This window comes from Meles meles, chromosome 2 (genome assembly GCF_922984935.1).
Source record: "Meles meles chromosome 2, mMelMel3.1 paternal haplotype, whole genome shotgun sequence".
NCBI lineage: Eukaryota > Metazoa > Chordata > Mammalia > Carnivora > Mustelidae > Meles > Meles meles.
In genome coordinates this window covers 33,429,236-33,452,878 of record NC_060067.1, presented here as the reverse complement: position 1 = coordinate 33,452,878, position 23,643 = coordinate 33,429,236, and the positions used below count along the sequence as shown (strand labels likewise).

General features: G+C 40.8%; 1 protein-coding gene across 4 annotated transcripts in view; it reads right to left on the bottom strand.

Moving 5' to 3' along the window:
• Window positions 1–23,643, bottom strand: part of ATP8A1 (ATPase phospholipid transporting 8A1) — a 228,671-nt gene that overhangs the window by 88,904 nt on the left and 116,124 nt on the right. For all 4 annotated transcript variants that reach the window (XM_045988323.1, XM_045988314.1, XM_045988331.1 and 1 more), the window contains 4 exons: window positions 22,503–22,587; window positions 19,470–19,609; window positions 4,755–4,893; window positions 1,467–1,531 (listed from right to left, as the gene is read on the bottom strand). In XM_045988323.1, the coding sequence (XP_045844279.1) occupies window positions 1,467–1,531; window positions 4,755–4,893; window positions 19,470–19,609; window positions 22,503–22,587 (429 nt within the window). The remainder of the gene's footprint in view (window positions 1–1,466; window positions 1,532–4,754; window positions 4,894–19,469; window positions 19,610–22,502; window positions 22,588–23,643) is intronic.

The following is a 23,643-nucleotide window of genomic DNA, read 5'->3' as shown; positions in this document are numbered from 1 at the left end:
AAGGGTTTCACAAGAAAGGGAAAAGGATCACAAGGACTGTTTTGAGGACAAATAATGAAGAGACCATCATTCCAATTCAAAGGTCAGAAGTCAAACCACTTCTTAGATGTAATTTCTGTTCTCCACCTGACTTCTGAACATTTGCCTCTTCACCATCCCTTCTATGGACTTGGCCCCTCCACTTTACTGCATCCCTTTATTTATTTTTTTTTTAAAGATTTTATTTATTTATCTGACAGACAGAGATCACAAGTGGACAGAGAGGCAGTCAGAGAGAGAAGGGGAAGCTGGCTCCCTGCTGAGCAGTGAGCCTGATGCAGGGCTTGATCCCAGAACCCCGGGACCACCGCCCAGGCAGAAGGCAGAGGCTTTAACCCACTGAGCCACCCAGGTGCCCTCAACCTTAACCTTAATAACAGGTTCTTCTCTGCTCTGCGCATCACCGTGACTATTTTAAACAGTTGTATGGTCACCTCCCCTGTTCTGTCTTCCACCTTAAGTTACAAACAGTCACCTTTATTTTAAAATTCTTACAGGTCATTTGACCTGCTTTTTTATTTTATTTTTTTTTTTTTGGCTTAACTTCTACTTCACACTGCACACGTAAAAAATCTTTCCCTCTTCCCCAAATATAACTTCATGTGATCACAGCCATGAAAAAAGGACATCCTAGGAATTTACATTTCAACCCAGAAGTTAGGACATCAAAAAAAAAAAAAAAAGACTTTCCTATAAGAAATGGTGAATTCATGCTGTTTGTTTGATAGGTTTCACAGATTTTTTTTTTTTAAAGAAACAAAATTATTAAGCCTGGAATATTAATATACTATTTTATTATAATAAAACATTATTAGTAAGCCTGGAAGCAAAAGCAGATATTAAATGTTTAATATACAAAACTTCCCAGTTAGGGAGGGCCTGGTGGCTCCCTCAGTTAAGCATCTGCCTTCTGCTTGGGTCATGATCCTGGAGTCCAGGCATGGAGCCCTGCATCAGGTTCCCTGCTCAGCGGGGGTCTGTTTCTCCCTCTCCCTCTATTCTTCCCCAACCCCTCTAGCCCCTGTGCTCTGTCTTAAACAAATAAATAAAATCTTAAAAAAAAAAAAATTCCCAGGTAGATAAGAACAAACCGCAGTCACTCAGTAACCACCTGACATAAAGCTTTTGTAAAGTAGTTTTGTCTCACACTGTCAAAGCAAATCATTTAGCAACTTGTTTTAGCTGTCACGGACACAAAGCTAGAATCTATTTACCTCAACGTGGCTCAGAAGAGCATACAGTATATACAGTATACAGTATACAGGCTCAGAACAGAACAGTATACATTATGTTATAGAACAGGAGTGGGAAGTATATTTTAACCTAAAGAAGATCAGCTATTTCCACAGCTATTTGAATATAGAATAAAGGTCTACAAGTTGATTAAGTTATTAAAGGATTTTTTTTTTAAAGATAATTTTACTTACATCGAGAGAGCCTTCATTGATAACAATCATTCCCATGTTCTTCCTCAGAAGTTTGCAGGAGTGTCCTATATCCAAACAAAGAGTAGATTAATTGATAGCATTCATTTCTCTAGAGAGAAGTAGTGAAGATGTTAAAGCAATAATACTATAAAAGCATCTAAATTTTATTTTTAATAAAGGTTTAATCTACTTTATTAGGACTTGATGACTGTCTCCTGTCTCTAGGTTTGCAGGCAGTTAAAGAAATGGTCTTGCTTATTATAGGAGGCACACAAGGGTAACATTTGGTGTGTTAAGGCTGTCTTGACAAACAAGTAGGGAAAGAGAATGTGCTAATGATTCTCAATATCCTGAAAACTAACAAATTTATATGGAATGTCCTTCATGATGACCAACATGAGGAGCAGAAGATGGGCTGATGGTTGTTTTTGGAGAAGGCACAGGAGGGCCTTCAGGTTATCTTTTGGACCAGGATCCCACCACCATCTCCCTGCCCTCGGACTGTGGTCACGTCCTCTACAGTCCTGTCCTCTCTTGCTTTGCCGTGCTTGCCGCAGGGCAAAATCACCTGCTGGTTTAACCAACTTGGCCTTCTCTGGGCCCATCTGCATATAGCTGAACATGGCTGGAGAGAAAAGCAACTCCGCTGACTGGCGTTTAAAATAGGACCAGCGCATTTAAAATAGGACCAGCAAATATCAATATTTACTCCTTTTGTGAGCTCATTTGAGGCAATAGTTTTCAATACCATCTAAACACTGACCATTCTGGAAATCAGATCTCCCACTGAGAGCTCTTTCCTAAACTCCATCCTCTCCCATTCCAGCGCCTGTGTAACAGCAGACACAGGGGTGCAAAACAGGCATCTCAAACTCAACAGATCCAAAAACAAAACCCTTGATCTCCTCTCCAGAAAACCTGCTTCTCCTCATTCTGGTTAATGGCAATTCCATCCTTCAGGTGCCATGGCTAAAAATCCCAGGAGTTATGCTGGAGTCTTCTCTCAAGCCCTACCTCGAATCTATTCGTCAGTCCTGTGGGCTCCATCTTTAAAACAGATACAAATGCCAACCATTTCTCACCACCTTCACTGTCGTCACCCAGGTCCAAGTCACCACCATGCCTCACCTGGATTAAATATGAGAGCCTCTTCGCTGGTCTCCCTGCTTTCACACCTGCTTCCCTTCCAGTCCATTCACAGCCAGCCAAGTGGCCAGACTGATGTTTTCCAGGAAAGTCCATCCAGGTGTCTGCTCAGAACCATCCCATCTCACCCAGAGTAAATGCAAAGCCCCCTTACAAGCACCTGGAGGCCTCATCCAACCTGGGCTCTGTTATGCTGCTGGCCTTTTCTCCGATTCTCCCTCTTAGTCTGGAAAGAGGACAGCTTTCCCTTATCCAAATGAGAATCTCCCTCCTTCTTCTCTCTTAGGTTCTCTTTCAAATGTCACCATCTCAATAAGTTCTTCCTGACCTCCTGATTTAAAACGGAATACTTCTGTGCGATGCACCATAACCATTTCGTATAGGAAAGAATCTCACCTATTTTATTCTAGTAGAAAAGCCCCAAAGATTATGACCCAAGACTCTAAAAGTTAAATGTTACCAGAAACCACCATCATACTCTTCGTATTCATAATGGCTACATGCCCTGAACTATTTTCAGGATGGCTTAATTTTTCTGGGCTATCACTCTTTGTTACCATATAGTCTCCCTCTATCTGTAGTCACGTTTTATTGTTCAGCATGTTTGTCTTTTTCAGGTCTCCCAACTCTAAAGCATTCTATATTCTTATGCCTCTTCTTTCCATTTGTCTCTAACAGCAGTGATAATTTTTATAATCAAAATTAACCATTTGTGTGGCTTTTAGATTTATACTTCTGCTAACTAGTGTCTTCTAAAAATTTCCTCTCCTATTGGCAATTTACCATAAGTCTGTAGTTTTATATTTACAGAATGCTGTGATTGCTAAAAATTCTAAAAGGAGAGTTAGCTAAATGTTTCTTTCTTTTTAAAGATTTTATTTATTTATTTGACAGAGAGAGACACAATGAGAGAGGGAACACAAGCAGGGGAAGTGGGAGAGGGAGAAGCAGCCTTTCCACAGACCAGGGAACCCAATGCAGGGCTCGATCCCAGAACGTTGGGATCATGACCTGAGTGGCAGATGCTTAATGACTGAGCCACCCAGGTGCCCCAGCTAAATGTTTCTTAATGATATTTGATAACGACTTTCTAAAAATGTGGGTTCATGCTATAAACACCTCTGAGTGGTTTCAACTTTGGGAGAGTTTTAGATGTAATTCATATCACGAATATCCAGAGGCTGAATCTATGTCAGGGTTGGCAGTGTTCAGGCAACCTATTACTGAATGTGGAAGAAAATTTAAAAAGTGACGTTTTCTTACGTATTACTAGTACTACAGGTCTCACACCAAATACTATCATTCTTCTCAATGAGACATCTGTTATGGACGGAATTGTGCTCTCCCTGTTTTTACACGTTGGAGACTTAACCCACGATATTTGCAGACTGGGCCTTTAAGATTGTTAGAGTTAAATGAGGTCATAAGGCAGGTTCCTGATCCAATAGCCCTGGTGCCTCGCAAGAAAAGAGAGAGACACCAGGAGCATGCATCTACACAGGGGAGGCCAGCTGAGGACAGCAGGAAGGTGGCCGCTGTAAGCTAGGAAGAGAAACCTCGGGAGAAACCAAACGGACTGACACTTGATCTTGAACTTCCAGCTTCCGGAAGTGTAAGAAAATAAAGTTCTGCTGTTTAACCCACACCACCTGCGGTATTTTGTTACGGCAGCGTGAGTTACTTAGTAAAACCTCTTTGAGAAAAATGAATTAACTGCAGGATAAATGAAACCTGGCAGCCTTCTTATTTCCCATTCCTAGAAATAACCTGTGGTCACATAAACAAGTGCCAACACACAGGTCTGCCGTAATCCCGGTCTCCCCACGTTCACAGGCAACTGCAGAGATGTTATCTACATGGGTCAGTTATGGTTGGAAGGGGGGTGCGCACGCAGTGAGACAAAGGTGAGGGAGGGTTATTTCGTGGTTGCAAGATCTAAGGTCTAGCTGTACACACAACCACGGCCAATGTAAAGGGGCACCGAGGCCATAAAGTATACAGAGAAGCCCAGTAATATTACAAATACAGAAATCTTACAAAACCAAATCTTTCAGATTTTGAAATAGCTCAAACTTTTCTTCTAAAATATGTCCAAAGTGTGAAAAAAGCATCACGGTGCAAAGCTTGGATTAGGGGACTTACCAATGTTAATGGCAGTTTCTTGCTTGTCCCCTGTAAGGATCCAGATTTTGATGTCTGCTTTCATGAGAGTTTCTATAGTTTCAGGCACTTGATCTTGTAATTTGTCCTCAATGGCTGTAGCTCCAAGTAGCTGAAGATTCTAGGGAAAATGAGTAGAAAAAATTTTAAGAAAAAAAACAAACAGTTTAGAGTCTTTAAGAATTGAAGTGTGCATATGTCTTTCAATCAGAGACTAAATGGTAATGCATAGACTTTGATGTAAATTCCAACTACCCCATTGAGTTTTCTCTTAAGGATCCCTGACTTTAATCCAGTACTTCAGCATGAAGCTAAAGAGACCTACACTACCTTACTCCTCTCTAAGGTAGGGAACGGAGTCTTACAAAAACACATCAAATCCGAAGCGACTTAAAGAGGAGGAGACAGCTACTGAAAGATAGCAACAACAAAAACCACGAAGGTGACCCCAGCAAAGAAGCAATCTTGCTGACCTGTTTGAAAAAGAGTAAGAATAAATGCTTATTAAAAAAGAAAGGATGCTCAGATAATTCAATTGTAGCTAGATGCCATGTCAAAAAAGGTACATGTATCGTACAATTACAAACGCTGAGGGAGAGAGAAATAAACCAGGTGATCGCATCGGTGTCTGTAGGAAAGAACAGCCTGGGTACTTTTCACGTTGTTCCCTGTGTTGTGGACGGTCAGAGTCTGCTAAAGATTGCTTGTGCACTAGATGGTTTCTTTCATGTAAGACTGGACATCATCAACACATTCTGCAGGAGGCTCTTATCGCTCCCCAAGAAGATTATTTTTCTGCTCTCATCTTCCTAAATGGAGGAAGAAAGAGAACAACTTTTTGGCTATTAGGGAAACCTGGCTCCCCACACAGATGCAGGTAATAGTTCTTGGTCCTCGATACACAGGAATGCACCGTGGCAAACTAAGCCACAATCAACGGATTCTTGGATTTTTTTTCCCTGTAACCTAACCACCAATATGACCCACGCCAATATTTATCTTTCCTACCATGTTTTTCTCCCTTCTTGCCTTCACTTTTTATTTAAAACACCAGACAAGGACGGTATACATGCAAGGGAAATCAAGTGCTAAGGAGAGTCCATATTGGTAATAACAAAGAAGGCATTCCATTTTCTCTCTTCCTTCGAACACTGAGCTCTCTTCACTATTTACTGAAATGTAAGTCTAAAATTAGTCCTAATTTTAGGCATGGAAAATAAATTAAAATAGATGCAAACACACATGAATAACTGAGAGAGAGTTTATGAATGTATCAGTTAGGAATGCTTTCGGCTATGACAGAAAATATCTAACAATAGCTTAAATAAAGATTTGGTTTTCTTTCTGTAAGTAGTATTGGGACAGGCAGTCCCGGGCACTAGATTCACCCTGCACGTCTCTCTCAACAACTCAAGGGGGCACCACAGCTGTAATTACCACTGCCACGCCCCAAGACAAGAAGAAGGGGGTAATGTCAACTGTACCCATCTCTTATTTGAAAGCAAAAGTGTTTCCAAAAGTCCTTAGCAGATTTCCAAATAGGGCCATATTTGGTTATTTAGATTGACATGGCCATCCTTAACCATTAGTCCTTAGCTTTTCCAGCCTCGATAGTGGGATGGCAAGACAGAAGAGGGATGGGAACGGATGTTAAATTAGCCAGCCAATAGCCTTCGCCACAGTGCTTACAGGTGGGCATGCATATGTATGGCTGTTTATGCACACGTGTGTTTATATGTGCATGTATGGTTATGGATACACACAACATGTCCTCTGTTACTTTGCTGGAGATATTTGGCTCGTCCTGCAAGGCCAAACTTAAAAGTTACTGCTTCTTTGAGGCTTTACTAAAAGAGATTTTCTCTCTCCAGTGCTCTGACAGAACTTGGCTCATCTTTACACATCTTAATTTATCATATTCAGATGAACTGTTTAACCTGAGAGTTTTGCTCAAGATTAGAGACGATGTCTTGTTCACCTTTACACAACAACTCCACAACACTGACAGTCAGTATTCAGTGTTTAAATTAGTGAAAGTGAGGGAATGACAAAAAAAAAAATCAACAAAACTCCTAAAGCCAAATGTTATAAAGCACTGCTGAAATGGAGACCATATTCTTTTCAATATATTCCAGATAAGTTATAGAGCAATTAGGTTCACTTGATGCATGACTTCTTAGTTTATAATACATAAGACAGGAAGGCAAATTCCCTTCTTGAAGGAGATAGTAGTATTTTATTATCTTTAATGGGAAGCAGATTTGAAATCGATCGTAACCTGATGAATAATTATCATCAAGAAGTTCAAGAATGAAAAGGAAGAACAGTTCAGCAACAACTATGCCAACATCACAATTGCTGTACTTTAATGTTGAGACAAGGATTCTACCCCCATTCTTCCAGCAACTTTTGGGGCTTCTGTAGCTAAATCATCCTGGCCGCCATCCCAGGGAAGATCAGAATATAGCTGGGTTCAGATGTCAAATATTCCACAGAAAACATGATAAGATGTTTTTATGGTCATGGGGATAGTTCAGTAATACAAGCTCTCAAAATTTTCTAACCTAAAAATCTTTTTTGCAATGTCTCACAAAACTCTGAAGTAAGTTGTCAACGGGAGAGCCAAGAGGTGAACACCTTCATCAGAAATACATATTTGTGGGGGCACCTGGGTGGCTCCGTGGGTTAAGCCTCTGCCTTCGGCTCAGGTCATGATCTCGGGGTCCTGGGATCGAGCCCCATGTCGGGCTCTCTGCTCAGCAGGAAGCCTGCTCCCCGCCCCCACCCCGGCTCTGCCTACCTCTCTGTCTACTTGTGATCTCCCTCTCTCTGTCAAATAAATAAATAAAATCTAAAAAAAAAAAAATACATATTTGTGTATCTTGTAGCTCTGAGGGGACAAATGAGCTCAGGAAGAATACAGATATACATTACCATGCACAAATCTAATAAAAATAAATTGGCTGCATGGGGGACGTCACACTGAAGCCATATTTGAAGGAAGGATTTCATTTTGCACAGGTAAAAAGGAAACATTTTTCAAACCAGGCAAAAATAATATAAAGGATTAAAGAGCTGTTGGGCCAACGATGTGTATGTGGAGAAAAGTCAACAAGCAGGGTAACTTGGGGTGTGTCGGTCACTACAACAAGAGGAATTTCTAAAAAGGGTGATGAAACAGTTCTGACTATCCAGCAAAATTGCAGTGTGTCTGTTTTGAAGACTACAAAGGAAAAACTGTTCTCAAGCCTGTTCATCTTCCTTTTATCTTAAGAACTCCTCTGGTACAGCACTCACTAAGTTTAGTGGAAGGCTCTGTAGCCTCCTTTCCTTTGGCCCTGGTGTCATTTATTGTGAGATTAAGATCTCTAGTGATAGGCTGTTCTGCCCCTGGAAATTAATATCTTTAGCTACATAATGACCATTAGAAAAAAAATGTGAACTTTGCGTGCTTTTCCTGATCATAACACAGGAGTGTTGAAGCCATAATCAATTTCATCCCAAACATGTGTTACCTTACACAGATGGCCAGTAATGGGCACTATGGGAATTACATATTCAGCAAGTGTTGAAACGTGATAAAATTCCCATGGCATTTATGGAATTAAAAAAAACAAAAAACAACAAAACCTCAAACACTAATTTTACTTTCAAATTGTTCATTTTGAAAAAATGTTTCAAAAAGTTTCAAAGTTTCAAAAAGTTATAAAGGTTTCAGGTTGCTGACTCTTCGATATAATGTAGATTTAATTATCACTGAAAAATCACGAAATAATATTTATTCGCCTAGTAAAGCCCTCAAGAATCTTATGTTCTCTCAGATGTTCATAATGTATTCAGAATTTTTAAAAAGTCATATAAATGTAAAATTTCTACCCTAGCAAAGATAAAAGGCTTCGTGCAGCATATTTAAAAAACTGTATGATAAAATGTCTTATGATAGACTTAGAAATTATGTTTTTCCAAGCACATGTATATTTTGCTAAATAAGAGAACCTCAAAATGACTTATTTTCATACTAGCAAGTGTTTGGTTGTACTTAGATTGTTTTGTTATTTTTAAAAAGCCTGCAACAATGTTCCTAAACGATCAGAAGCATAATAATCAAACTCATATCAATTTGGGTTTCAGATTACAACACGGGCTATTTGGCAGATGTTTTTTTTTAAAGACAAATAAAGAAAGAACGTCAGTAAGCCAAGTTTTCCTACTGGAGTAAATATGAGCAACGTTTGGTAACCTCTATTTCAATATGAAATAAGACTGTGACCAGGAAGATGAAGAAATAGTTCCCTACTAGAGAAAATGTATCACACTGCCAAGTGTTTTACATTTATTAATTCAGCTAATAGCTTTGAGGAGGTTGGGTAAATTATCCAAGGCCAATGAGAGGTACAGCTGAGCTATGTTGTTAAGAACAAAATCTCAGGAATCCACAAACACTGAAAGGCAGCAAATGAGAAGTAAAACATTAAACGTAAGTTAGAATTTTATTCAAATCATTATAGGTTTTTAAATATTTGTTTCTGTCCTTTAGTCTTTGGTAGTAATTGTGTTTCGTTAAATCGATTTCAGACTTGGTCCTGAGCCACTCCTACTTCCCCATTTCTTTTTTGTTTGTTTGTTTTAAAGATTTTTATTTATTTATTTGACAGACAGAGATCACAACTAGGCAGAGAAGCAGACAGAGAGAGAGGGGGAAGCAGGCTCCCTGGCGAGCAGAGAACCTGATGCGTGTGGCTCGATTCCAGGATCCCAGGACCATGACCTGAGCCGAAGGCAGAGGCTTTAACCCACTGAGCCACCCAGGCACCCCCGTACTTCCCCATTTCTACCTGTGGGCTCCAGAGTCACAATTTGGGACGGGTCCCTCTCCGCACATGCAGGCCTGCACTCACTTACTCACAGATCCACCCCAAGCAGGTAGTTCTGGGCAAGGTGGTGGGATCCAACCACAAGTTCCTTCCTCCGGGCCATTTACATTTTAGAACCTACCAGGAGACATTCTTCTTTGGATTCCCCCTAGCTTTCTGATCGTACCTCCGTTCCTTTCACTGGTGTCTGTTTCTCCTAGATCCCGGCTGCCTGGCTGGCATCATGCCCCAAGGAAGTAGCCATGGGACCAGGACCTTAGAGTGCTGGTTGTCAGAGTCACCGGAAGGGCTGATGACACACAGATCACCAGGCCCCAAACCCAGAATTTCTCACTGAGTAGGTCTGAGGGGAGACCCGGAGATGTGCAATGGTAAGAGTGCAATAGGCCTGAGCCCTGAGCTCTAACAACTGCTTCGGCAGAGCAAGGCTCACAAAATGTTCCTGTAAAGGGACAGACAGTAAATACTTTAGGGTTTGAGGGCTATGCATTCTCTACTGCAACGACTCAGGTCTGACGTGGCATGAAAACAGCCAAAGGCTATGTGTAAACAAGTGGTTGTAGCTGTATTCCAATAAAACTTTATTTACAGAACCAAGCAATGGGTGGATTTGTCCATTGTGCCTGAGTTTGCAGGCCCACATCTGCAAAATACATGACGGACTGCTCTGGATATTTCCTTGTGCAATTCCCACCCTTCTTCCTTAGCATGGCCTCAGAATCCTCTGGATCCAGTTCTCTCTCCTCACAATCCCAAACTACAGACAAAATCTCTTAACTGTCCGACAGGGCTACCATCACAGAAAAACAGTGTTCTCCCCAAATACTACTACCATATGCTACACATGATCTTGAAAGTAAACAAAACATTTTTTGTGGGTACAAAAGAGACACACAGTGGAGATCTCTCCCTCTTTCTAAAGAGATCTCTTCTTTACTCTGGGTGGCTCAAAGATCCAGTCCAACACGAGTTAACACTCGACCTTAAATCTTAAATGAAGAATTAAGACTTGGCCAAGGTGGGGAAAGGATGGGCCAAGGAATTCCGAACAGAAGAAATCCCATGTGTGGAGGCAGAAGTATGCAAAAGCATATTGTGCCTGAGAAGTTGCTGTTTGGACAATATGGAAATAATACATGAAACGAGGTGTGGCCGTGACTTAAATGATGCTAATCTGGTAGGACTGTTCTGAGGATGAAATTGGACTCATCATATCAAACTCTGAGTAGTAAGTTAGGAAAAAGATGAGGCTGGAAAAGCCAGCAAGGAATGGAAACGGAAGGGTCTGTGTGTTTTGTGCAGGATTCCAAAGATCAAGGTGAGATGAGGAGGCGTTTTAAAAGAGGGACAGGAAAAGATTACTGGTGGCCGACTGGGGGTGGATTAGGAAGAACAGAGGCCTTAAGACCAGTTACGAGGCTATGGTAGATACCGTCCTGCTTGGCTGGAAAATATGGTAACCCTGCACTCAGATGTGCTGGTGGGTATGTGATCCTTAGTCATTTTGTAATGCTGACTCGCCAAGGTTGCCGGGCTCCTGTCTGTTCTGCAATCCACTGGTCAGCATTCATGCTTGTGATTTTTCTTCTCAACATCTTGGAGCACACAACAATGGGGTTTTATTGAAAAAAGGAGAACCCCGTACTTCTCTCCTTTCGGTGTAAGTGGGGTCCAGAATGCTAGAACTAAGAGCATTAAACCACTGGGATGGCTCATTTGTCTATTTCTGTTGAAATCAGGCAACTGGTTCATTTTTCCAAGGCCAAGAAGAAGATTTTTAACTTGGTGCTTTCTGAACCGTGGAAAATCATACTTGAACTCTCATGCAGCCAAGGGCCTACCATATAAGGTCAGAATTCACACACCCAGCTGAAAGGAATCAGGATTTGAGAGGTGATTGGGTGTAGCTGGCAAAAACAATGCCCATCTTCCCTGAGAGAGAAGACAGCAATTCCCACTGTGGAAAGTCTACCCCAAAATGCTCCTAGTGAGAGATCTATCAGGCCAGAGAGGAGAAGCATGTGAACAGAGATCAACGGGAACCTTAAAAACTTTAAATATGCTTCTAAAGATGAATTAAGGGAAAATAATGAAAAGCAAACTTCTGTACCCATTTTTAAAGCAAAATAGGGTGCACAGAACCTTTCTCATTGACTCCGTGGACATGTCCTAACCACACCAGTACCTCTCAAGGGCCGATCTGGTGGTTATGTAACCTATGTGTTTGGTTGCATTTTATTTCTCAAGTTTACAACATTTTACATACATTCTTGCTTTCTTCTAAAACAAACCCACAGAATAACGTGTGGATTATTAACATGGGATTTGGAATTAAGGCAGAACTGGGATTTGAATCCCTGGTCTGCCAACCACTTAATATGTACCCTTTGGCAAGTAACTTTCCTAAGAATTTCTACATCCATAAGATAAGGCTAATAATATGGACTAAATAGGGTCATTCTGAGAATGAAATTAGATCAGTCAACCTCAAAACTTTTTTTTTTTTTTGGTAGTATCATAGGAAAAAATGTTGAGTACTCAACCTAGGACATTGCTGTGTTTTTATAAAACATGTTTGTTCTGTTAATATTAGTAAAGTCTCAACTTTGCAGAATGTACAAACAGAAATTATTAAAATGCTAAGGTAAAATACAGGTAGAAAGAGCAGCTATAACATTTTCCTGCCCACCCCAAAGGATCATCTTGTGTACCCCACTTTATAGACCCTTGAACTCAGTAATCAGGGTAAAGAGCGGTAGAGCTGGAGCCTAGTCAATGCTCAAAAAGTGGCGGGTCTTAGCAGATGAGCTGACAGACTGCAAAGATTCTTAAGCAAACAGTAAAACAGGAAACTACTGGAATTTTAAACCACGAAATCACTAGTATACCATGTACATTTTCACCTAGTGCATTTCATTTTTTAGTACAAACGAAAGCGATATTTGCAGCTACTAAGAATAGAAGTGGTACTTTTATCTGAAAAAAGCATTATATTCTGATACAGAAGTTACTGTTAACTTGGCAGTCATAAATGTTCAAGAAAAGTCCCGTTTTCCATTAAGTTTTGTATTTTTCTAGGAATCCTCCAAACCACTCATTGCCATGTGTCGCGAAGGGTGCTAAACTGCTGTGTTTAGTCAAACTGAGTGTCATTGTTGATCTATATTATGCCACATCAAAGCAGTCTTTAAAAAAAAAAACAAACAACCCAGAAAAGTCAACCACATTTGAGGGAGGAATAAAGGAAATAATGTAAAAAAAATCATTACACCTCATTGTCCTATCTTAGTGACTCATCTTGGTGCCCGGGGCACTAAGTCCTGTATGGAATCAACATTTTTTAGTTTGCAAGTGCTCTGCCTATCTCCACCCACTAAAATTGAAGACAGAGCTGTCTCGGTCCCTGTCTCCTGCTGAGCCTGAGAGCCCAGAACAGGGCCTCCCATGTGTCCAGGCATGTGCAATTGGAATCTTTCAAACCACGTGCTTTTCACACTCATGTATTAACTCAGAGCACAAGTCCCTAAAATGGCTGGGTCTACATTTCTACAGAATGCATTCTTGAAAATTACTAGCTCTTTTCCCCAACACATCCCTAAGTTAATCCCTAGTGACAACAGATGTGATATGAATATCCTCACTGTCGAAAGCATGGACTGTATTAGTATAGGGGCCAGGCTTCCATTAAGTGAGCATCTACTAAAGAAACTTAGCTTCTGGATAGATTATATCCAGTTGGATATATTCTATTCATATATATATATACATACATAGGTATATAATATATACAGTATATATAATACACATTATATCCAATTGAATCATTTGTTATTTTTTTAAAGATTATTTATTTATTTGGCAGACAGAGACCACAAGTAGGCAGAGAGGCAGGCAGAGAGGGAGAGAGGAGGAAGCAGGCTTGCCCCCGAGCAGAGAGCTCGATGCGGGGCTCGATCCCAGGACCCTGAGATCATGACCCGAGCTGAAGGCAGAGGCTTTAAACCACTGAGCCACCCAGGCGCCCCCCCCAAATTGAATCATTTATTTATTCATCAAGTATTTATTCAGTAATTAACACAGGGCAGACAGGCAGGCACTGGAAATAGAGTGATGAATATCATCAAAGCAATCCTTGCTCTCATGAAGCTTCAATCTACCGGAGGCTCTACCCTGATCAAAAATTACAAAATATGTGTGAAACATTGTTCTCTGATTCAAAGGAGAGCTAGATGGTCCAAGCTACAGTTTTCTGATTACTCTTAAGCACAGAAATGATTTTCCCTGACTCATAATCTATTAAAAATAGTGCATCAGATAAGTTGTCATTTTTAAGAAACATATCTTGTAACCTATGTTTCATAACAAGGCAAGAGAAAAAAGCCGACTTGATCACCACGGAAATCCTGCTTCAATCTAGAGATGATTGGCCAATCAATCCTGCCCAATCTAGAGATGTGTTAGATCTCATTCCGTTTTCTGTTACTGCTCAAGATAAGTAATTTGCTTTCATAAACAGTAGACGTGATTAGCTGGTGATCTGTGCAATCCTAAAGATAGAACTGCATTTCTCTATTGAAGCACATAAATACAAAACATTTTCAAAAACCTGTATGGATCATGAAGGCACATCTTCCTATTTCAACTGATGTTTTAATTATAAAATCTTCCCTGATAAGATCAGAGCCCTCTCTACCATTAATTTTCAAAGGAAGCCAGCAGCAGAGTATGACTATGAGGCAAAAAAAAAAAAAAAAAAAAAATTGTTTTAGAAACACGTTAGAATAAATGTAAAGTGACAGATCAAAGAACAAGGTGAGAAATTTCAGAGAAACCACTGCTAATGAAGCATAAAGCTTCATAACTATTCTGTTAACTCAGCTGTAATTTTTCCTGGCCCAACACATAAATTAATTCTAAATTTTATTTTAAAAATCAGATTTTTAAAAATCCAGACCAACACTATTAAGTGGTTTCATAATCAAAAATTACGAGTCCAAACACATTGTCTTTCAAATGAATAAAGTTAAAGTAGGTAAAGCAGGTCAAGAAAATTCTCTGAAAGATTGAGAAAGCTAAGTTCTCTGAAGTGGTGAGGAAGCAATGAAGGTATGTTACCTTCCATCAAACCCAAAGCGATACCACAGTCCCCCTTCCAAACCTGGGTCAAGACACTTCAAGTACCTGATAGGATTCTAATTAACCCCGTTTGCACTTTAACTAGGGAAACCTTCTTGTTCCTGTATGACTGTCTTCCAAGGAATAAATGCTGCCTCTTGGCCTATATGTAGTAACAGAAAAAAAGATGTTTTAGGAACATCTTGAAACAACTCATAGTATTAGAATTTTTTTTTTAAATCCTGAGAAGTTTACCATCTGAATGCAAGTGTTAGAGCTCAAATCATCCCACCTGATAGTAAAGATGATGCTGTTATTTTATTATAAAAGATTTTATTTATTTGTCAGAGAGAGAGAGAGAGAGAGAGCGAGCACAAGTAGGCAGAGTGTCAGGAAGAGGCAGAGAGAGAAGCAGGCTCTCCGCTGAGCAAGGAGCCCGATGTGGGACTCGATCCTAGGACCCTGGGATCATGACCTGAGCTGCAGGCAGATGCATAACCGACTGAGCCACCCCGGCACCCCAGTGCTGTTCTTTTATTGATGGATGGATGAAGTCCTAAATCTTCTCCTCTAACAATGACTGTCAGTAGGGAAAACAATCCCCAGAGGACTTCCTCAGACCTCTCTCATTTCCTTCTTTCCTTTCAGTGTCCTGGAGGATGAAGGGAGTAGTTTCTAGTGCTCAGATTGCTGGGAAAGAAAAGTGACAAAGCAGGGTGCCAAGGGACCGATGTCATTATCTTCTTGGATGTTCTTGGTCTGTTTGGATAGTTTTGCAGCTTATGCTAGGAGTTTATAGCACCCAAAGGAATAAGGCTTTAACCAAATTTCAAAAACTGAATTACTTGTTTGAGCAAACACTGCAGAGATAAGAGAGAGAGTAAGGTTAGAAAGTATAACCTTCATCACTTGTAATGCTTTCACTTATTTTATAACATATTAAAAATATTCTTTTCAGGAAAAGCTCTACAAATCTTTCAGGTTTTGAATGACTTTCACGTAACAATGTCGATGGCATTTCGCATCATTAATTCAAGTACGTTCAGAAACATCTTGTATAGGGCCACAACGATGATTTGGTCTTTCACTAAAAAGTGAAAAGTATTGGGGGCACCTGGGTGGCTCAGTGGGTTGAGCCGCTGCCTTCGGCTCAGGTCATGATCTCAGGGTCCTGGGATCGAGTCCCGCGTCGGGCTCTCTGCTCAGCAGGGGGCCTGCTTCCCTCTCTCTCTCTGCCTGCTTCTCTGCCTACTTGTGATCTCTTTCTGTCAAGTAAATAATAAAAAATCTTAAAAAAAAAAAGTGAAAAGTATTGAAAATCTATAGTATTCTGGGGAGCACATTTCCCCAAAATTTCACACACAGATAGAATATTATATGGTTTTCAAACAGTGCCCAGTGGAACCCCAGAATCATGAGAAAGCTCCTCACAGACCATGATGAGGGCAAGGTGCTGAGGCTAAGGGGAGAGCCAACATGGGGCTCCTCCCTGCCCCTCCACTCTTTAAACAGGGCAGCTTTGCTTTTATCTATTATATACACAGTGGTTCAGGCAATATTTTGTTTGAGAAATGGGTTTTGCTCTTAAAGAAAAACAAAGATTTAAAAACGACTCTCACAGTTAAAAATTCACTGTCTCCTACGCGAAGTTCAATCTCACGGTCTGTATAAAAAACAGATTCCAATCACATGCAAAAAGATTACATAATCAACACGTCTCATTTAAAGTAGCCAAAGAAGAAGCCAAAATGGTTGACCCCTAACGCTAAGGCAGCTGAGTTTAAAACTGGGCAATGCTCCAGCAGGATCTGGGCTCTGACGTGTTGAAACTTGCCTCAGTTGGGTAGTTTTAATGGCAGTCACCCCCAATTCCTATGGAACACTACCCACCCTCGCCCTTGATTTTAACAAAGAAAGGAAGCTCAGACCAAGGAAGGAGCAACAGCGCCCTGGCTCTCCACTAAAAACCCAAGAGTCTTCCAGTGATAGGGGATGGGAAAAGCAGGATTGTCAGAAAAACCGCTCTCAGTCATGGACTCGTCAATATCATGTTCCTGTACTTTTCCTTAAAAAGACCTGTGATCTTTTGCATAGTAAAACAAAAGCAAAACAACCCCCCCCCCCCCAAAAGAAACCTCCCTGATCTCCTTTAACTGGTAAAATAAACTTCTGGGTTTCATTTTAAAGTTACCACCTCTCTGAGTACTTCCGCAGGACAAGTTTGTGGGTCAACACTGCGGGTTGCTTTAGATTTCCTTACTTAAGGAATTTGTTCAGACCATGATGCTCAGGGTCTCAGCTGAGTGTTTCTTGTTTGCTTGTGTTTTCTCAATACCTAACATCTATTAGCAGCCTAATTAAAGTTAATGAAATTAATATTTGAATGAAATTATGGTTTTGGGGGCAGGGATGGACACTGAAAACCAGTTCTTTGGAAGCTGGCTGAGCAAGGGAACCAATCCTTTCACCTTTCCAGCTTTCAGTAAAACTTAGAGACCATGGCTTATCAGAAAGCAAAAAGGAAATAGGTACAAATTACCCTTTTCATCCATTTTAGGAAAGAGGCAGTCAGAGGGAGGCATCTGTATTTGTAAACTAAAAATATACATGTAATACCATGTCCCCAGGCAACTTAAATTTCTGTGTGACTCACGATCGCCATCTGCTGGAGAGAGCCTGAACATCTACTTTGTTTGAAAGATGGAAGTCACAAGGTTTTTAGTATCAGGTATTGTGTGCACACACATACACACATACACCCCAACAACAATAAAAACTGTTAAACCTATAAAATCTAATCTACAAACCTTAGGGCACTCAGAGTAAAAAAATGTTATTAGGCATATTAAATATTCAGCTCCAGATTTTGACAGTGTGCTTCTTGTAGAAACAAAATTAAATGTTTAGAATCCAGTTTCAAATATTTGATTGTAACTTACTGTATATTAATTCTACCACATTGCCATGGAAGGTAAAGACCACATTATCTTCAGGCTGTGTACTTAAGGAGACAGGAGAAAAGTTATTTCCAAACGGTAGTTTTTTGTTTTTAGTTCTCAAAAGAAGTAAGAAAAGTAAGAGATTAAAAATCAATATTGTTATTCTTTAGGACAACATGTACCTCTGGTGGGAGAGCTTGGAAGAGATTATGGTCATGGACTTATAAATCATAAAATATTTTTTTTTGCCACATAATGCCCCAAAGACATAGTCATATATAAATATGTCAGGGAAAAAAGAGAGAGAGAGAGTGATTCAGCAAGTTAACTGGGAGCAAGCTGTGTGTGTAATTCTACAATTGGGGGGTTAATATCAAGCTGGAGGTTCCATACATGCTATCACATGTCTTCTGAGAAATAAGCAGGATACAAAACTAAGTTCAAATATAAGGAAGGTCTTAGAAACAAACCAGCTTCTAAAGTGATCACGGTCTATTGAGGAGACGGGAGAAACGGTATCTAGAGTCACAGATGGCCACTGTAGACAGCAGAGAAAACCACCGGCAGCTGGGTGGAGCATTCCCCCGTATCACACAGAGGGGAGGGCAGGCACGGAGCAGAGCGAGGAAGGGAGGCATTGGGGGTGCCAATCACCTTTCAAGAAAGGAAGCACCGGGGAGCAAATTGTTTGAAGGAGAGGAAGGAGTAAAAAAAAAAAAGTTAGCTTTTACTTACCTGTAGGCAAGATCCAATAAGCTGAAACTAACAGACAAACCTGATTCTGGGCAGTACAAACATGGATATAGTTAAGGAATTCTGCAACTAGGAAGTTATTTGGTGGAAAGGGAAAGGTAAGAAGGAAGATAACTAAGCGGCTGGGAGCATGAACTCTGGAGCCAGAATGAGGATTCTGTGCCATCTCCACCAAATCACTTAACCTCTCTGTTTCCTTGACGTCTTCGTCTTTGAACCTGGAATGAACAGTACCTAGCTCAAAGGGACGCCGTGAGGATCAAAGTAGTTAATAGATCCAAGGTCTCCAAACAGCACCTTGCGCACAGTAAGTACGATTATTTATGCTATTTTTAATTAAGGAAGCAAGATTTCTTGCTATTTCTTGCTATTTTTAATTAAGGAAGCAAGATTTCTTGCTATTATATAAAGCATCAATCAGAATGTATCCATCACTGTTTGGATGAATAGCCTGTTTTCCTTATCTGTAAAACGAGAACATTTTCAGTTGTGACACAGATGAGGGATGTGTGTGTATGTACATACACACATATACATTTATGTATACACACACACATACACATACACAATGACTAGCCAGGGATAAGCACCGGGTTGTTCACTTGTTATTATAATCACACAAGCTTATTATATTATTTCCTGTTGCACACAATACACCTTGATCAACTCTATGCACACACGCATGCGTATGTAACTTGTGTGCACCTGTGTGGGGGGGAGGGCATACTTATCTTCTGTGACGCAGAAGCAACAGCATACATTGGCAAGAAGACGGTTAGCCTCACCTAACTTTGACCCAAAGTTATGAAAAGTAGGAAGATCTATACAGAGCAATTCCAGAGACTTTTCAGCAAAAGCCTTCATCGGTATTAAGATTTGTTAATGTTCGGACCAGAGGAGATTCAACAGTAAGTGGTGTGTCAAGATATTCTGATCTTTCTTTATGGGCTCCTTGAAAAGACTGCAGTCTTCTGGAAACCAGGCTTTCTATAGGAGCAAAATTGTCTCTCACGTACCTTTTCAATCAACTCGTAACTCTCTTCGAGTTTCAGCAGCCGGTTCTGCACCGACGTGGACGCCCGCTGGTAGACGGTGCGCCACTCCTCAAAGTCGCTCTCGGAAATCTCAGCCACCGCGAAACATAAAGTTCTTAACCCTGACAAAAGGAAGCAGACACCCCCCAACACCAAATTAGATTTCATTCAGAAGTCTGCCCCTTCCTTTTCTATATGACTAAGTCTTATTTTGGAAAGACCAATTCAATTCAAGCGATATGGCTGACGTCTGGTTCAGTTAGGACACAACCTCGGCGTACCACGTGGATCAAGGCTCACCTTCAACCGGCCCCCTGCTTTTGATTGCTGGCTCTTTCAATACAGCCTTTGTGCTTTTTCCAGAGTGATTTTTTCCCAACATCCTGATCTTATCAGGTTATTTTTTTGCTGGAACTCTTTCAATTGTTCATCCCCAGGATGGAGTCCAGACCCCAAAGGCTGACTCACTCCCCATGCGCCAAGTGTCTTCAACCTCCTTCTCTGCCATTTACCTCCTCTATGCCTGGGTCTCTACACATGCTGGTCACATTTTCTCCATTTTGCTCCCTCCAGCTCCCTCCATTGTCTGCCTGGCATCTACTTTAAGACTTGGTCCTACCATCATCTCTGAAGCATTCTCCTCTTACTCAGACCCGAAGCAGAAATCCCCAAATGCTTGTATGGTGTGAAGGACAAAGTTTCATATTGTTTTTCTTGTGGATTCCTGTATTAGTGTATAGCTCCTGGAGGGAAGGGGCCCTGAATTCTTCATATGTATAACTCCGGTAACGGGCAGAGTGGCTGGCTTATGACTGTGGCTTCAGAGGTGCTTATGAAGGAGAGAGACCGTAGTGGAGTTTACTTGGAAAACCATCTGCCTCTTATAGGGATATATGGTTGTTCTATTACTGGTCCTTATTACTGCAAATTTGTAGTATATTTAAGAAACAAAATAGAGGATCATAGGGGAAGAGAGGAAAAAAATAAAAGAAGACAAAATCAGAGAGGGAGACACTCTTAATTCATAGGAAACAAACTGAGGGTTGCTGGAGGGGAGAGGGGTAAGGGATGGGGTAACTGGGATGGACATTAAGGAGGGCACGTGAGGTGATAAGCACTGCGTATTGTGTAAGACTGATGAATCACTGAACTCTACCTCTGAAACTAATAATACATTATATGTTAATTAATTGAATCTAAATAAAAAACCTGAAATAATAATAAAAAAGTCTAAAAAACCTGAGATACAGTGACAAAACAAAGGACTCATCAGAAACACCCTGGGAAAACAATCAAATCTGATGTTTGAGGTGACCTACTCCTAGTGCTTGGTGCCTATCAATTTCATAATCCTCTTGGAAGCTACCCTCAGCCAGAAAAAAAACGGTGGACTGGAACAAAGAAGAAACAAAAGCACTTAGCAGCCAGGACAAATGTAGTTCATTAGGTTCCTGAGAAGACAACACCCTCACTCAAGGTCATTAACTCTCAGAATAACTAGCTAGTGATGTCAAAGCAAATGAAACACGGCCAGGGAACATGTCAGAAATAAGAAGCAGAGAACATAGGACATAAAGTGCCCAGAGGATTCTGTCTTCCAAGAAAGAAGTAGGGCTGTGTATTGCCAACTCACTGAGAGTAGAACTTAAATCTTTGGGGCCACATCAGGACATGTTTTTCTCTTTTGGAAACTTGGCTGGAGACTTACTCTGGGGTAGTCATGGAGTAAAAGTGCTGTTCAGCCTAGGGCCAGAAAGAATAGGATGGAGGTGACGGCCAAGCCAGCTCAGCTCTTAGAGCTGGAATATCTTCATATCACAACCAGAGAAGAGAAAGACCCCCACACCCCCCACCCCACTTCCTCAGTAAAGGACTCGTGCCAGAGGCCGGCGAGGCTGTACCTGCCAAGCCCTGCTGAGGATGAACATGGGTGTCTCTGTGCTCTCACATTTTTGGAGAGCTGAGGGGAGATTCTCTAAGTCCTTGCTTTTCGAAGCCTGGTGCTTCTCCTATCTTTTCGTAGCTGGGATGAAAAGGAAAAAGCACTCTGGAAAAAGGTCAGACTTGCTGTCACTGGTAACAGTTCCAGCTCAGGCAGACAAGAGAGAAAATTTAGATGGGAGATGAACTGATTGATTTTCATTTTTTTAAAAAAGATTTTATTCATTTATTTGTCAGAGAGAGAGAGAGTATAAGCAGGGGGAGCAGTAGGCAGAGGGAAAGGGAGAAGCACGCTTCCCGCTGAGCAAGGAGCCCGATGTGGGGCTCAATTCCACGACCCTGACATCATGACCTGAGGCAAAGGCAGTAGCCCTGGATGGGAGATTTAGATATAGTTTTGGCTATTTCTGTTAAGTTCAGAGATAAGACTCTACAAATACTTGGAGTAAGTGACCCTACTGTTTAAGGACACTCATGGCCTCCCATCTAATCTAGATCATCCCCCTAGACTGCTGAGTCGCACAGATCATATATTTCAGTAGGACAGAGAGACAGGACTCAGCCCGTCTACCATGATTCCCCGGCGTCACACAGAGCTTGTCATTCAGAAAGGGCTTAAGAAGTCTCTTAGAAGTCTTCTTTAGAAGTTTTTAGAAGTCTTTAAGAAGTCTTGAGATGAAACTGCACTAAATAACTATTTTAACAGTTACATAGGCTTAATTACTTCTTATTCGCTTTCTTACTCAAATTAGAATATCCAGTTTTTTGGGTACTTTTCCTCCTACACTGCTAGAGAGACAGTGTATTTCAAGTGTGAGAGGTACCCATTCTAAAAACGGAAGAGTCTTATAGACCCTACACCTCCAAAACATAAGGACCGAGTCTCTCAAAATTTTAACATAGGAAAGCAAAACAAAAGTAATGGGAACAGCCTATAGGATAACCTGATTTATCGGCATCAATTGCTATCTTGCTCTAGGACTTTCTAAGTGAAATAACAACAATCTTGGAAGACATCAGTAGTAGATGATTTCTTTTTATTGTAATCCTGCTTTATTGCTACTCTACACTCACCTTCTGTAGCAAACTGCTCCAAATGTTTCAGGGTAATTTCTTTGTATTTTGAAGTCTCCGCCAGTCTATCATATATTACAGTGTCCTGGAAAACAAACAGAAGGTATCATACACTTAGGAGAAGCATTTTGAGTTTAATAACGATGTTGGCAACATTATGAGCAGCGAATCAGTATAAAACAACCGATCACTTTGAGCATAGATTTAAAGCGCACAATATTTTTTCCCTAATAACACTCTTTCCCTAAGGATGCTAGGAAACAAGGTTCGAGTCCTCTATGTTCGTCTTTCTCCTTTGTGAATCAGCACAGAGTTCCTCCAGCATTCCACATCTCAGAGTCCACCAGGACTTCCCTTACCTTGCAAGATCTTCCCCACCCCTGAAGATTTTGCAGGACACTGCAGGGTATATGCCCCTTATGAATACACAGGTGCCACAGGGGAGAAAGGTCCCACACTCATAAAGTTTGAGAAATGTTGGCCGAACAAAGCCTGCCCTGTGATAATACTTCTTGGAGCCTTTACAATGCTAATGTGCACAGCAGGTGGCTAAGGGGCCATATGGTATGAACCCCAAACTCATTCCCTATGGAGTCCGAGCTAGAGATTAGAGCCTCTGTACGGGACAAGTGCTCCCACAGAACAAACTTTGAGAAACATAGATCCAAATGCAGAGAGAGGGCTGGCGGGTATTATAGGGAGAATTTCAAACAGACCTTGAGCCTTGCCCGATAGCTGAATATTTCTGTGTGTGTCACTTTAGCCTCTAAAAGTTCAGTTCACTTAGTTTGTGAAATTCAGTTACTGGATTATCTTTGAAGTCCCTTTCAGCTTGAATGTTATGCACCACTTAGGTTTCTCTGATTTTGGCCCCTTTATAAACTGCTTATTGTTCCTTTAGTTATTCCTCAGCTTGGGTTTAATGTTTTAAGAATTTTAGCATTTGGCCTCTATGGTTTTATTAGACTAGGAAAAAATAAATCATTTACCTGCAATTACTTTCTCAGTGGTATTACCCATTTTGGGGCCTCCAGTCTCAGGGCTGAGATTTGGAAGCCGACTAATGGAGTATGATTTAGAACCCTTGAGAGAAACAAGAACTTAGTGACCTCAGAACAGATGGAATATTCCAGGTCCCAAT